Source organism: Nannospalax galili, unplaced genomic scaffold, assembly GCF_000622305.1.
Source record: "Nannospalax galili isolate Female #2095 unplaced genomic scaffold, S.galili_v1.0 scaffold34, whole genome shotgun sequence".
Lineage (NCBI taxonomy): Eukaryota > Metazoa > Chordata > Mammalia > Rodentia > Spalacidae > Nannospalax > Nannospalax galili.
Genome location: NW_008338996.1, coordinates 2,151,220 through 2,167,779, shown reverse-complemented (window position 1 = coordinate 2,167,779; position 16,560 = coordinate 2,151,220). Strand labels below are relative to the sequence as shown.

General features: G+C 43.9%; 1 protein-coding gene across 7 annotated transcripts in view; it reads right to left on the bottom strand.

Annotated features, from left to right (window-relative positions):
• Nucleotides 1-16,560, bottom strand: part of Cdk5rap2 (CDK5 regulatory subunit associated protein 2) — a 209,865-nt gene that overhangs the window by 134,236 nt on the left and 59,069 nt on the right. For all 7 annotated transcript variants that reach the window (XM_029563710.1, XM_029563713.1, XM_029563711.1 and 4 more), the window contains one exon: nt 12,796-13,014. In XM_029563710.1, coding sequence (XP_029419570.1) covers nt 12,796-13,014 — 219 coding nt within the window. The remainder of the gene's footprint in view (nt 1-12,795; nt 13,015-16,560) is intronic.

Below are 16,560 nucleotides of genomic sequence, written 5' to 3'. Positions count from 1 at the left end.
CACACACACACACACACACACACACACACACACACACACAATCAATAAAAAGTTTTTTTTTTTAAAGAAAGGTATTCTGGGGGCTAGAGAGATGGCTCAGCAGTTAAGAACACTAACTGTTCTTGCGGAAGACCCGGGTTCACATCCCAGCACCCATGTGGCAGCTAACAACTGTCTGCAACTCCAGTTCCAGGGGATCTGACAGCCTCTTCTGTTCTTCCCAGGGCATTTCACCACACGGATGCACTTACCTACATGCAGGCATAACATTCATACACATAAAAATAATAAGTAAAATATTTTTTTAAAAAAGAATAGTATTCTTCAGCTGCTGTCATTTGTGTATCTCAGTTTCTTGTTCTACCTCTTTGAGATGTCTTTAACAAAATAAGACAATCTGTAATAACAGCTAAAAAAAAATTAAAAAATAAATAAAATAAAATAAAAATAACCTAAGAAATGAGCAAATTTCTGTATATACAAAACCTACCAAAATTGAACCAGAAAGACATAAAAAGCCTGAATAGACTGTGCTATGGTTTGAGTATGAGATGTCTGTCACAGGCTCATGTGTTTGAAAACAGTCACCAGCCACTGGCACTGTTCTAGGAGGTTGTGGGAACCCTAGGTACTATAGCCTATCAGCAGAACAGGGTACCAGAAAAGGCCTTGGCAATGATGGGGGTTTCTGGGATCAGCCTCAGCTGCTTCCTGATCTGTCAAGATGTGAGCAAGCCATGTGGGAATAGACAGACCTACTCTGGTCACCGTGCCTTCCCCAGGTGGACTGATACTCCAGAACTCCTGGGCAAAGCAACCTCTCCTCTTGGAGTTGCTTCAGTTGAGTCAGTTCAGTGGTGAAAAAAAAAAAACTAAAGCAGCCCAATAACAAGTAATGAGACTGAATCAGTAATAAAAGTCTCCCTACAAAGAAAAGCTCAGGACCAAATGGATTCACTACTAAATTTTACCAAAATTAATGCTTCTCAAACTATTCCATAAAATTGAAAAGGAAAGAACCCCATCAGATTCTACGAAGCCAGCTTTAGTCCATTACCAGGGTAATGACTAGAGTATAGGTCTGTTACTTGACTAGGACCCAACACAAAACAATAGACCAATTTCCCTGAAGCAAAAATCATTAACAAAATACTAAGGAACAAATTCAACAGCTGATCAAGTTCATGCACCAGGATTTAGCTTAATTCCAGGGATGTAAAGATGGTTCAATGCAAATCATTAGAATCGATACCTGACATAAATAGAGCAAAGGACAAAAATCACAATGATGTCAATAGATACTGAAGAATTTGACAAAAATTCAACATCCCAGATGGGCATGATGGTGCATGCCTTAATCCTAGCATTCAGGAGGCAGAGGCAGGCAGATCTTGAGAGTTCAAGGCCAGCCTGGTCTACATAGTGAGTTCCAGGCCAGCTGGGGCTATGGGGAGACTGTGTCTTGAAAAGACCAAAAAATAAAAAAAAAATTTTTAAAGTCAACATCCCTCAATGAAAGGCCTGAACAAATTAGGTATAGGCTCACAAGTTGATCATTAGGTTGAAGGTTATACACCAGTATAATTAAGGCTGCATATGATAACCCACGCCGGACACCATACTGAAAAATAGCATGCTACTATCATAAAAAGCAGACAGACCAATGGAACCAAACAGAAAAGTCAAATGCACTGGGAACAAACACTGGTAAGTGGGATTATATCAAGCAGGAAACTGCCAACAGAGTAAAGAGACAATCTACAGAACAGGGGGAGAACACTTATCAGCCATTCATCTGACAGAGTTGAAACCCAGAATACATGAAGAACTCAAAAAACTTAGAAAACCCAAGTGTTCCAATTAAAAAATGTTCTAAACTTGGGAAATGGGCAGGAAGCCACAACTGTGGCAAGGAACTACTGGCAGCTGATCACTGCTGGATGAGAGAGAACTGATCTTTTTAAGTGAGTGACACTAGACAGGCTCAACAGGCATCAGTGGATGAACTCACACAGAGGGACATCTGGGTACACAAACTTGACCTGATAGGCCTTAACATATATGAAAAATGTATGAAGTACTGTGGGCAGGATATTGGGGGGGGGACAGATAGGGGAGGAGGGTAAGTATGATTAAGATGTATGAAATCCACAAAAATTCAATAATTTTTTTTAAATAATGATAATTGAGGCCGGAGAGGTGGTACAGCAGTTAAGAGTGACTATTCTTGCAGAAGACCCAGGTTCGAATCCCAGCACCCACATGGCAGCTAACAACTGTCTATAACTCCAGTTCCAGGGGATCCAATGGCCAAATGTCCTCTGCGGGCATTGCACACATAGTGCACTTACATACATGCAGGCAATATATGATACACATAAAATAAAATAACAAAGTATTTTTTTAAATAATAATAAAAGAAAATAATAAAAAATGTTCTAAGTAGATGGTTCTCAAAAGGAATACAAATGGCCAATAAATATGGGGAAAATGTTCAATATCATTAGCTATCAGGAAATGCAAATCAAAACTATAATGAGGAGCTGAAAAGATGGTTCAGTAGTTATGAACTCCTGCAGAGGACTCAAGTTCAGTTCCCAGCACCCACATCAGGCAGCTCACAACCACTCTTAGCTCCAGTTTCAGGGGTTCCAAAGCCACTTTCTGGCCTCTGTGGGAACTTGCACTCATGTGCACATCCCCACAGATACATACTACCACATAATTTAAAAACAATAAAATCTTAAGAAAAACTGCGTGATACCATCACACTACAGTTAGCACGACTACTGCCAAAAATAAAAATAAAAATAAAATAATAAATGTCCGTGAGGGTATGGAGAAAAGGAACCTTTACATGCTGCTGGTGGGCATGTAAATCAGGACAGTCACTACAGAAAACAAAATGAAGGTTCCTCAAAAACAAAAAACTGAAAATAAAACTGATCCAACTATCTAACTCCTGGGAAAATGGAGTGAGCGTACAAGAGAGATGTCTGCTAGTCCGTGTTTACTGTAGCACTATTCAGAGCAGCTAAGACACAGAGCCAGCCTAAGTGCCCACCCACAAGTGAATGCACAAAGAAAATATGGTATGTAGACGTGCATGTGTGCACATGTGTATCCGTATGCATGTGCTTGTGTGCATGCACAATACAGTATTATTCTGTCATAAAGAATTAAATCCTGTCATGGAACTGTAGAACATCATGTCTTACAAAATAAACCACACACAGTAAGACAGCTACCACATGCTCACATATGCAGAAACAGCTCAAAGTAGCCTGAAAGTAGAGCGGGGATTCCTCAGGAATAGGAAGGATGCTGGGGGGTGGAGAGAACAGGATAGAAGGGTGAACAGACATGATCAATAGATGATTGATGTATATAAATATTATGGTGAATTCCATGAAATCTATACAATTATGTGTGAGACACATACAACTAAGCCAGTCTTTTCACCACAGCAGTGAGCTGTTCTTGTTGGTTTGGTTTGCTGAAACAAGGTCTCATGAATTCCAGGCTGGCCTTGAACTCATCATGTAGCTGAGGGTGGCCTTGAACTCCTGATCCTCCTGCCACAATCTCCCACACCCTGTAATTCCAGGGCACGCCGCCACACCTGGCTCACACCAGTGGTTTTCAAACTGAACCCAAGAAGCCCTAGGATTAAGACTACCCAAACCTGGCTAGCTAGACAAATAATGTAACTACACGTTCCTGGGCTACACGTTCCTCCAGAACTGATTTGGCAGGCATGGTACAGAGCACTGAAATCTGTATTGCTTTTCATACAAAAAGTCACCTTTGTAAGAAATCTGCAAAGCTCTCCTGGGTGCACCTGCTTTATTTGCTTATGAACAAAGGACTGAAAGAAAGCTTGGAGACCCCAATCCTACACCCACTCTACCTTGTCCAGTGAATGCCAGCCGCATGCAAGATTTGCAGGCTGACACCTATTGGTGCTCTGAATTTCTACACTAACAGGCCAATCTTCGTTTAACATACTTAGGTGTCTCTGACCGACACAGCATAAGATCAGTCTTTGCATATCACGGCTCTCTCAAAGCAGATGGGTTGGTTTTTAAAGTGGATTATTTGAAAACGAAAATATCCCTCAAATCTTAGAATCACATTAGAAATGAAAAGGCAGGCCCTCACACCTCCACGCAGTCAGTGTGCTTTATCTCTGACCAGATGGAGAACGAGCGGGTTCTCATCCATCACACTTTAACCTTATCAGGTTTTTCTGGGAGAAGGCTTGTCAGAATGCTCAGCACTTGCTTTTAAACATACAAAGGAAATTTCTTCAAAATCTTAATGAGGTATAGGCATTCAGTGATGTGAGGAGAATTTCCAGAATCAGCATGAGATGTGGCATGTAAGCTGTGCTCCACGGAGCCTCACGGTACTCGGGTGGAGTGGGAGCCAATCACAGGAGGGAGGGGGAGTGCCCAGGTAGGACCTCCTTCCCCACTTACCTCAGTGAAGCTCTGCCTCCATGTTTTCCTTCCATAAGAGTTCATTTGAAAAACAAAATTTATAATCTTAAAGGGGGGCTGGAGCCCCCACTGTGGAGATGACTCAGTGGTTAAGGACCCAGGCTCAGTTCCCAGTACCCACATCAGGAGGATCACAACCAGCTATAACTGCAGCTCCAGGGGAAACCAATGCTCTCTCCTGGCCTCTGTAAGTACCTCCACATGTATGCCATATATACATAGAGCCACATGAATTAAAAAAATTAATAAATCCTTAAAAAAGCAGTGGAAGTCACTGGAATGAGACAGTCCTGCACAGTGACTGGGCTTCAATGACTGTGTAGACAGCCAGAGTTTTGAGCAAGGGGTTCTATGAGGCGCTCGCTCGCCATTGTTACGGTGAGGTGACACACACAGCACTCAGGAGGCGGAGGCAGGAGGGTCAGGCATTCAAGTTTCAGTTTGGGCTACACAGTTGAGTTCAAGGCCTGCTTGGGCTAACCCTGTCTCAAAAAACAAAATCAAAAACAAAAAACCACTCTGGGAAGAATGGACAAGGGATCTGGAGCTTCAGCTGAGCCAGTGCCAAGGCCTGGCTGGGCAGCACAGGACAGAGAGGACACCACACTCTAAAACCACGCATGGAGGATGTACTCCTGCCCCTCCTCTATCCCACTCACATTCCCCAGGTGCCAGGCTCATCCCGCCCCCACCCCGCTAGGCTAGAGCAGCCCCCTTCCCTCTATTCCTCTACCAGGAAAGCACTTCTCCGTTCTCCCACCCTGAGGTCACCAACTAGGTATTCCAACAGCTGGCAACCCCCCTCTGCCAAGCCTCCCCGTCTACCCTCAGCCCTCAGAACAAGTCTGTTTTCTGTACTCCCACATTTGGTCCATCCTGCTATCAGCACTGATCACACTGTATCAACCTTGTCTGCATGTCTATCAGAGTTCTCCACTAGACGCCTTCAGACTGTGTCTGATTTGATTCAGTTTATTACGTTCAGTGCCCAGGACAGAGCCTGGCACAGTAATGCAATAGGTAGGGATAAGAAAAAGTCTCCCCATTGGTGCCCCATGGAGACTATAGCAATGGCATCCGAAAGCCGAGGGGACAGCCTATTAAAGAAGCTTTAACATCAGCCTCAAGAAGAGCCACAGGGATGTGCCAGTGTCTCCCACCAAGGGCATTCTGACCCCTTCCCTAGAGGGGTCAGTCAACTGGAAAGGAAAAGACAAGCATGCTCCTCAGAGAAGAGGTCAGCGTGGACAAGGAAGACATGTGCAGCTTGGGTGAGTGGGAAAAGGGCACACCACATTTAGCACTGCCCAGGGGACTCCAGCAGGCAGTGTGATTTGTCATTCAAAGTACTGAACCAGCACCTGCCACACAACCAAAAGCAGGAAAATAGGAAAGAGGTAAGAAATCTAACCACAGTGAGCACCTGCTCTCAGTACAGGAATCACAGCAGGCTTTTTCTCACACCTTAAAATTTACCACTCATCTGTTTAATGCTAAAATAGATGCAACTATCCCTTTACTTATTTTTAAATAATTTTATGTGTATGAGTGTTTTGCCTGCATGCATATAAGTGGACCCATGTTGTAGAATGCCGATGGAGGCCAGAAGAGGGTGTCAGATCCCTGGAACTAGAGTTACTGATGACTGCTAGCTACCATGTGGGTTTTGGGAATCATACCCAGGTACTCTGCAAGCACAGTCAGTGCTTTTAACCGCTAAGCCATCTCTCCAACCCAATCCATCCCATTTTAAAAAGAAGAATGAACATTTGTTCAGAGAAGGTTAAGTAAATGGCTTCTAGATTAAGCATCTCTAAGGTAAGCTCAACTCCAAGTCCAGCACTGGTTTTCACTATGACAAAAATGCCACATTTCTCCATTTAGTGTTCATTTACCACATGCGAGACATTGTGCAAAGTGCCATACCCTATCCCACATAATTCCAACCAAAAATTTCTGTTATACTGATAAGAAACAGCCATTGCCAGGAGTGGTGGCACACAGGTAGATCTCTGTGAGTTCAAGGCCAGCCTGGTGGTACATAGTGAGTTCCAGGCCAGCTGCAGCTACAGGACAGATCCCGTCTGAAGAAAAAAAATAATAATAATAATGAAAAGAAAAAGAAAAGAAAAAAGAAAAGAAAAGAAAAGAAAAACCATGGTTTAGAGAGGCAAGGTGCAGTTCACAGCCAATGGCTAGGACTCAATCCAGTGACTCCAACATCTCAGCATTCAGGTTCTTGTACAAGAAACTGGGGTTTGAAATTTACTTATTCAGTGGTGGGGGCGGGGGTTGGAGTGCACGTGTTCCACAGTGGGCGTGTGGAGGTTAGAGGTCAATTTTGTGGAGTCAGCCCTCTCCTTTCTTTACATGGGTTCTAAGGATAGAACTCAGGTCATCAGGCTTACAGAGCAAGTTCCTTTGCTCTTTGAGCCATCTCACCAGCCCAGAAACTAGGACTTTCAAGGACAGAACTCCCAACACTGCACTATGCTACAAGATACCAACATGAACTTCTCACATCTAATTTTTTTTTTTTTTTTTAAGAGAGAGGCTAGGCAAAACACACCCTCTCAGGCTATGGTCTGATCTGACACTGTCTCCAAATGTCATGTTTTGACTGAGGCTCACTAGGAGATGTAGTAAAACCATCCCAACCTCATCTGGGACTTCCCATCACTGAGTGCCATGAGAACTAGCAGGGTTCAGGCTGAGCTGTCCCAAAATTAAATCCATTCCTGGTAAAGCACACAGGATTGGCCTGCTGGGTGATGATAACAACTTTAGTTCAAGTTTTGGCCTATAACCAACAGATACATCCCACAGAGCTAAGTGGCCAGGTACTGAAGCACACACTTGTCAAGGCAAGAGATGACAGGTCCCATGTAAGATGCAAGCATTGCTTGACAGCTTGGGGACCACAGCTCAGCCAAGGTCCAACCTAGATTGCTATAAAGAAGGACAAAGAGACAGTAACGCACTCCTGTCCCTCACTTGTTCAGAGCAAAATTGTGTACCTGAGCCAGAGACTGTAAATCTGAAGTAAAGATCTCTCACAACCTTTACCAAACACACCCACCGCTCACTGACACACAAACTCACAGACTAAAAGGAGTCCTGAGTCTCTAGGCCAAACAATGTATCTAAGTCAGAGACATGAGGGCAGGGCAGTGAGGATCGATGCCACTTCCCCATCACAGACTACCGGGGTCACTTTAACTGCCACAGTCAGGACACTGAATTTAGAATATGGGTTTCTTGCTGCTTCATAAAGGCCCCTGAATTTCCTGGAAGGGATGCGGTTCCTCTGGTAGCAAGGAAGTATACACCACAACACAGAGGGCACATCTGTCGCCTCATTTTTTGGCCTTTCTCATTGCAAGATGCCCAAAGCAAAAGTTCAAGCTTGTATTCACCAAAGCCTAATAACAGTGCCTGCGCATTGCAAATACTCAATAAATGTGTTTGAATCAACAAACTGCAAATTACAGCACACGCTGAGTCAACTGGCACTAGTTCTGCAATGGCAGACGATTAAAACCAACATGAGAACTGACCCTCGTGGCCCAGCTTCGCGTGTGCAGGCAGTCAGAAACACTGGTCTCCAGTCCAGGCTGCTTCCAGCAGAGGCATTGTCCCCACACAATGAAACAGCCATGAATGTTCCTGGCACGGACATAGGATGGCCTGATCACATCCCAGAGAGAGCTGTTGGTTTACCATCAGCACTCAGGGAATGCCTCACACACTGAGACTGCTTCTTGTCCTCCATGTGGACTTAAGGCGGGGGGGGGGGGGGGGGGGGGCTTCTTTAAAGATGGGGGGGTGAACTTCCCACTCAGTTGTACACCTTTTCGCAAGACTCACACACAATCGGAAACAGCTATTTTTTTTTGTAAGGGGGGGGGGGGGGGGGAGCGAGTGTCATCTTTAAAGAGGGTGGCAGTACTTCCAACTGATTGTGCAGCCCTTGTCCAAGAGACAAGAACAATGGGAAACAGCTAGACCCAGTCCCAGGAACTGAAAACCACAGTGCTTACAAGCTCACCGGCTTGGACAGTATCGATCTGGCCCTGTGCAGACCTGCTCTGAGTGAATGCACTATTGTCGAAGATCTGTAAACTGCTCAGTCCCATTTATAAAACCTCACCAGAAGCAATCTTTCCCTCTGGTCTTGATGGTAACAGAAACTAACCTTTTATCTTAATGTGTTTATCTCACCACCTATGGAAGCCTTGTACCTCAATTTCCCTTTTTGCTCTTAGTGACGGGAGCTACCAGCTCAATTTTAAGACCCCCTCTTTAGCCCCTCGAGGGAATGAGAACATGCTGAACACACTCACAGTGGTTCCCTGGTCCTTGCCACCTTTGTTTTTCTTTGCTCCTGATAGCATTATCTTTATTCCTAATCTCATTTAATTTTGTGAGTTCCTTTAAACCTCCACAAGTGTTTGTGAAACACAGAAAGGAACAAATTAAATGTTTTAAAGCTTCAAATAACCAAATACTTGGGGCTGGTTTTCCTGAGAACACATTATCCTGGTCTTCAGAAAGCTGAGAACATAACAATTCTTTCTACCACGAGCACAGCGCTCTTCCCTGCTTGCCAGGGCCACCGCAGAGTAGGCAGGCAGAGGCCTGAAGCCAGAGTCCCAAGATCAGAGCCAAGCCGCCCACATGTCACTTTCTAGGTGACTGAGATCAAGCCATTCAGATCACGAGGCTCAGATTCACCTGTAAATGAGAATAACATTCTCTGGGCCCAAAAGTGGGATTGTAGCCACATGTGAAAAATGGCCAGTCCCTTTATAAACTGCAAGGTACTCAGCCGCTGCCTGAATGTGGATGGAGAAAAAGAATTGGTAAGATTTTTCTTACCAATATTTTCTTTTTCTACCTGTGGGACATAGCAAAGTTTGAGGAGGCATAGGAGAGATCCAAAGTTGAGGCAGTGTCCTCAGAAAGAGGCTTTGAAATGTGCACCAAGGCCAGTCCGGCAGTGATGTCTAGGATAAAGAACTGCATGAAATAACTGATGAAAACCGACTCCAAAAACAAACACCGTGCTGTTGAGGGTGTAGCTCAATTGATACAGTGCTTGTCTGGCATGCATGAAGCCCTGGGTTCCATCCCCAGCACCACATAAACCAGGAGTCATAGTGGGGAGCCCTCTACAGTCTGCAAGCTACTTCCCTCCCCCGTGCTCCTGAGGCAGCATATTCCTAGCTACCCCTGCTCAGGAAGTGTGCCCACACCTAGCACAAGGCCCTCAAATGCTGCTGAATTATTAATGGATTCCTTTCCTTTGCCAGGACAGAAGCAGAAGCCACTAAGAGGTCTAGGGTTTTGTCTGTGTCAGTCCAAAGCAGCACCAGCAGCAGCTGGTGAGCAGGAGGCGCTCTGGCTAATAAGAGCAGCAAGCTGCTAAGAAGGTGGGGCGTCTCCACCTGTGTTTTCATCCCAGCACCATGCAGCCAAATCATACCCTGCATGGTGCCCCAGGCTCTACCGCCACAATCTGCCGTGAAATGAAGGGCTCTGCTAAGGAGGGACACAGCCAGATTCCCACGCTCTGACCAGAAGCTAAGCAGAAATGGTGATGGGAGCAATATCCTCGCAAAAAGAAGAAAATGGCCCAGCTCACCTTGTCAGAGCATGCATGGACAATGTGTAGAAGCAGTCCTGACGAGGTATCAGGAAGGTGTGTGGCCCAAGCCAGTACACCTGAACTGAGCCCTGAACGCGCACAGCTGCTGTTTTGGTCTTCCTAGGGCCTTGCAACAAAACACTGCTTTCTCTGGGCACCTACTCATCCCACTCCAAATGTGCAGCTCTGAAGGAGGCTGCCAATGATCAGAGAGAGAGACAGAGACAGAGACAGAGAGAGACAGAGACAGAGACAGAGAGAGAGAGAGAGAGAGAGAGAGAGAGAGAGAGAGAGAGAGAGACTGAGTCCTATCAACAGAGACAGCACATGACCTAAGATGGGTGTCTGAGAGTCTCACTGTTGAGCTGTACTGACAAGACAGCAGGAGCAGCACAGTGTGTGTCCTCCTCTCGTCTCTGCAATCAACTAGGAAGATGTGATCCCAGCAGGCCTGGCAGAAGGGGCCCACGGCACTTGAACTGGAGTGAGGGGATGTAGGAAAAAGCAGCCGAGAACCAGTCATGTGGTCACATCTCTAATTTCAGAACTAGGAAGGTTGAGGCAAGAGGATCACCATGGGTTTAAGACCAGCCTGGTCTACATAGTAAGTTCCAGGACAGCTGGGACTACAGGAACTACATATTACAGCACATCCATTTGGTGTAGTTACATAGAGATTTCACATGCATACCAAGAGTTAAGTTACAAGGGGAAAAACCACATTATATACTAATATATTAACATAGGTGTGTATGTTCCCCCATCCCTATCATCCAAATTCAATTGAATGAACATCTTTATGATGGTAGTGGGAACAGAACTATTTTAAACTAAAAAACACTATTAGCCAACAGTGAAGGATATCAAAATGGCCCATGGAAACTGCAGTTGTATAAAAGGACCCTGCATCCAGGCTTTTCATTTACCAACAAAAGCACACAACCCACCGTTCTCGTTCAATGCAAGTGTCACCTCCTCCAGAAAGGCTACCTGACTGTTCCATCCTACCAGATCTTTTCTGAGTATGTAAGTTATATTCACTGGCTGTGGATGCCAAACTAGATGTTTCCATTCTATCACGTTAACACTGCCTCCCCCACAGACAATCAAAGCCTTCAAAAGTCACACCAGGCTTTCCCATCAGCATCTAGACCAGACGTGGGATATTCGGTAATATTGAAAACATCTGGGAAACAGATCCTCCACCAGCATGCAACAAATTGACCATACTATTTCTAGTGGCAGCATAAACTGGGACACTCATCTGGACTAATAACCCAGCAGCATAATTAACCAATATAAAATATTTACATCGTGTGATCTCATTCCTCAAAATCTATCCTGGGCATTTCAAGACAAAACATCTTTACATTCAAAGATGTTCATTGTAGCATTATTTAAACAGCCAAAATACCCAACCCAAGGAAGAAATTACTAAGTACTCATATGAAAGCTATCAGGGAGAGCACTCGTCATTTACTATGGCCATTCCTCATCCTGTACAATATGGAAGGTGCCTAAGGCAAAGTGAGTGATCCAAAAGCACAGAGCAGTGGTCAGCCTATGACTGGACAGAGAGCCAGGGGTACCTGGGCTGACAGTAACACCAAGAACGTGAAGAGTCGTTCTGCTAAGGTGGAAGCAGGCTGACATTTTCTTCTCTCTCTAAACCTCCATTACTGTTCCCTAGGTGTTTATTTAAACTTCTACCATGACACGTTTCTTCTTCACCTCCCTATGCGGTACTCACACGGGATCACAGCTGTGCATCCTGGAATCCCTGGAGAATGCCCAGTGGTAACTGTGGGCTCTCCTCTACACTGATGCACTTCAGGCCTAGAAAGGTAACTCATAACCCAGAACCCATGTTCACTCAGACTCAGACTCCGCCCTGCCTGATGCACCAAGGCTGTGTATGTGGACATGGCTCTCAGGAGGGATTCATTAAAACATGCTGAGTACTTGTTTAGATATAATTGAAATTTAATAACTGTGCCAAATTTAGAATTTTTACATGCTAAGACTCAGTGTTGAATAAAGTACAGTCTTAAAACAGATAGAGAGAAACCTGTACAATTTTATTAGAGAACAGTTTGAATATATCTATAAAATAGTCTATAAATGTTCCCGCTTTCGGACTCGTAATTAAACCTCTGTCAGAAACAGTGAGTGTATAAATACGCACAAGGATGCTTGCTGCAGCATAGGTTACAAAGCAAAAAACTAAAAGGTGAAAGACTCAATGCTTTGTAATAAAAGACTAGTTAAATAAACTGAAGAGTGTCTAAGTGACAAAATACACTGACACCAAAACAATGTGTCCAAAGGACATTAATGGCCCAGCAGCATAGCAAGAGTAAGCAACTGGTATGAAAGATGCAAGACACCAACTATTTTCAACTCGATACCAACCAGGGAAAGAGAGGGAGAGGACACGGGAAAGAGAGGGGAGAACACAGAGGCCAGGAGTATCAAATAGTAAGGCCAAGGCATTTCCAGCGAGAAATGGGCCCAACATCTTTAGACTTTTTGGTATTTTTTAAGTTTTCTGCACAGAGTGCCCATCTCCCTCTGAACAGTAACACCCATCACAGGATCCAGCCCCAAAGCCGCACCCACCACATCAGAAGAAGGGGCAGCACTCACATGGATGGTGCGGGCCCCTCTGCTGCCCTCTTGGCGGGCTTCCTCCAGGTCCCTCTCCAATCTCAGCTTCTCCTGTTGCAGGTCATTCTTCTCCTGGGTGACCTTCTTGATGCTCCGGAGCAGCCTTTGGTTCTCGGTGCTCTTAGTGAGGTTTTCCGAGTGTAGCTCAACCAAAAGGGCTTCCTTTTCCATCAGGGCAGCCTCCTGGTCCTCAGACCCCTAAGGAGAGCACAGGTGAAAGGAGCTGGTTTTCACACAGTGTAAACGAGCCAAGAGGATCTACCCCAGCTTTTACCTTGCAAGGAGGGAAGAAGAAAAAAGACACACATAGACAACATCTGGTATCCAAAGCACAAGTTCTCGGATCTCAGAAAGCAGGGTAATGCTTACATTCCAATGCTGCTGCAAAGGGAGGAAAGCCCACAGCTGCGTAAAACTTTTTTTGTTTGATGGGTTTGGGGTTTTTTATGGGGGGGGGGGAGTATTTGTGATGGGGTGTCTTACTATTTACTCCTGGCTGGTCTGGAGCTCGCTATATAACCTGGCTGGCCTCAGAGAGATCCACCTGCCTCTGCCTCCCAAATGCTGGGATTAAAGCCATGTGCCAACATGCCTGGCCTAAAAGTAGTTTTCAAATACAAGAAGGAAAAGTACACAGTGTTAACGTAACTGAGTACAGTGCACTGGGAAGAGAGTTTACTTTTTTTTTTCATTTCTCCATATTTACTAATGTTTTAAGGAAAGCGAGCATATTGCTTCTATAATGGTTTAAAATTTTTAATTAAGTAACTTCCAAGAGGTAGAAAATAGGAATTGGAGTGAAGCTAAGTGACAGGGTACTTGCCTAACATGTGAAGCCCTGTGTTCAAGCCCCCATATCACAATCAATAAACACATAAATAGAAATGATATAGAAATATGATACAGAAATACAATATATAATACATATATTATTAGTATATATGATAATATATAAAATAAAGAGCATCATTTAAAAAGCAGTGATAGATCCATGCACCAGCAATGTTTGCCTATGCTAGAATGGCTCACACCCTGAGTCACGAGCAAAAGAAAGAGTCAGTAGTCAACACGGGAGTCAAAGCCACTTTGAAAGGCTCTAACTACATCAAAGTTCAAGGGTTACAGCAAAATATCTCTAATGGTGCAGTGGTGGCACTTTTATCTTGGGGTAATCAACAGCTGTTTAATTCAACTTAAGGCCTACTCAATGGAAAGGAACTCATGCATGTATTGTAAACACAGCCATGTACACATGGCTGGAGAGGTCCTAGACCCTAGGAAAAAACATACTCTGTCACTTCCCTAGACCAATGTAATTTCTTACTATACTCTAAATACATATCCTTATAGATACAGACAAGTGTACCTCTCACCACTCACCAAAGAAGCATTTTTTTTTTACAACAGATGGAGATTAGTTCAAAGTTCCACAACTGATCAAACACAGATTAAGCATCTGTGAGGTACCCAGCCTTAAGTGATAAATCTACAATGCAACCTCCACACCTAAGGCTCACAGAAGGGAATATAGTGGAAGAGGGGGCAGAAAGACTGTAAGAGTCAGAGGAGACATCTGCTGCTAGACAATGCACTCTAGACATGACAGGGAAGCAGCACCAGTGAAATCTCCACAGTACGGTGGTCTAACGAGATCTGCATAGTGACAAAACCAGGTGACATGCCAAGGTGGATGGGGAAAATGTCATAGGGTCCCACTTCAAGGTGAAGGACTACAGACAATCAAAGGATGCTGTGGGAGGAAGAATCAGTTTTCTCCAGGGACTATCTCTGTGAAAGGTTATCTAATTCCAAGTGGGCAGCCCTAATCACAAGTACACAGGAGCACCACTAAATGGATTTAGTGCATGCATTTTGTATATATCTCTATATATGTTTATATATCTATATATAGAGATAAGTATATGTGTGTCTATATATTTTTTAGATCTATATATGTCTATAGACATATATGTAACAGTAATAAAGAGGACAAGAAATTGAGAAGGAGTAGAGCGAGAAGACATGGGTGGAGGTGGAGGGGGACTGACAGGGTGGAAATAATACAAAGACAATACTCATGTGTGAAATTCTCAAAAAAAAAAACTTTTTAAATTTCAAGGGCTAAATGTGTCAACAATATCCATTTCATTTATACACAATTTACCCAAGAAAATATATATGTGATGTATAGATATATGAAAAATCTTCTAAGCTACCAAAAATCAAAAAGAACAAATTAAAATAAGCTCTCAGTTTCAAGTAAGATTGTTTTAATGGGACTCTCTGGTGCTAGTCAGCTTGTTTTGAAATGGCACTCTTGGGCTGGACAAAGGGCTCAGCAGTTGAGAGCACGGGCTGCTCTTGGAGAGGACCTGGGTTCAATTCCCAGCACCCACCATAACAACCATCCATAACTCCAGTTCCAAGGGATCCAACACTTTCTTCTGACCTCCAAGGGCATTGCACAACATGGTTGCACTTACATACATGCAAGCAATACACTCATACACATAAAATAAACAAAAATAATAAATTTTTAAATTAAAAATAAAAATCCACACAGAACATCTAGAAAAATGGCGACATGGTTTGGGTAATATTAAGATTTCTCACTTTTAATTTTTTCAAGTTTTTTGAAAAATCAATCTTTAAAGCATATGTATTACTTCAAATCAAAAGAAAATTAAACTTTCTAATAAATCTGTCCTAATTAAACTGAAGCTCAAGATTAAGAAAACAATGACAACTGAGTTGTCAAAGTCACAACTCAGACTGGATAATGGCCCCGAACCCCTGACTCTCCAGGAAACCCTCTGCCCCATCATCAGTTACCTCTCGGCTGTTCAGATGGTCAGCCCATGTGTTCAGGAAGTGGGTGATAGCCACAGTTACCCTGGGAGCCAAGGAGTCTGCTGGTGCCCAAACCTGGCCCTGCTCCCCTTACTGAAGCTTGGGACACAGCAGCATCAACTGAGAATGGCCACCATTTTCAGCAAGCTCTGAAAGCTTCTGGTTCTGTTTACATTAAAATTAGATCAAAAGCAGGAAGCCCAGGTCATAAGGCCAAAATGGTTTTAAATCTTTAGGGCAATACTTAGAAAAACTCAATAAGCAAAAGATCCACAATGAATGGAAAATGCTCATCTTCAGCAGTATTTACACCAACCTTTTATTAAGCATGGTTTATGTAGAGGAACAAAACCGGGCACTTTTGTAACTAGTACTTCTCATTAGCTGTAACATATGAACGGTTATACCCTTAAGTAAATGAGGCTCAGAAATGCTAAGCAATTAGTCTCTCATCAGATGACCCGGGATTAAATCTGGGCTTCAAATGATCTCCAGCCTGTATTCTTCCCAGGCACTGCACCACCTCGCCCTCACGAGTGAAAGCTCCAATTAACACCAATAAACTGGTGAGAATGAGAAGGCGTGCGTGTATGAACCTGCAGCAGTGGTGTCAGCAAGTAAAAGACCCGTGCAAACTCCAGCAGACAAAACCCCGGAGAGAACTGGGAAGACAGGCAACAGGCCCCAACCTTAGCCAAAGAACTACTGGCAGATGGTTAGAGTGAGGGAGAGTTGACCTTCTTTAAGAGAGAGACTCTAGATAGGCTAACTAGACCCTAGGGGATGAGCTTGCATTGAGGGACATCTGGGTACACTAACTTGGCTCCATAGGCCATAACATAAATGACAGAATGCATGAAATCTGGTGAGTAGGGCTATGGGAGGGTGTGGATG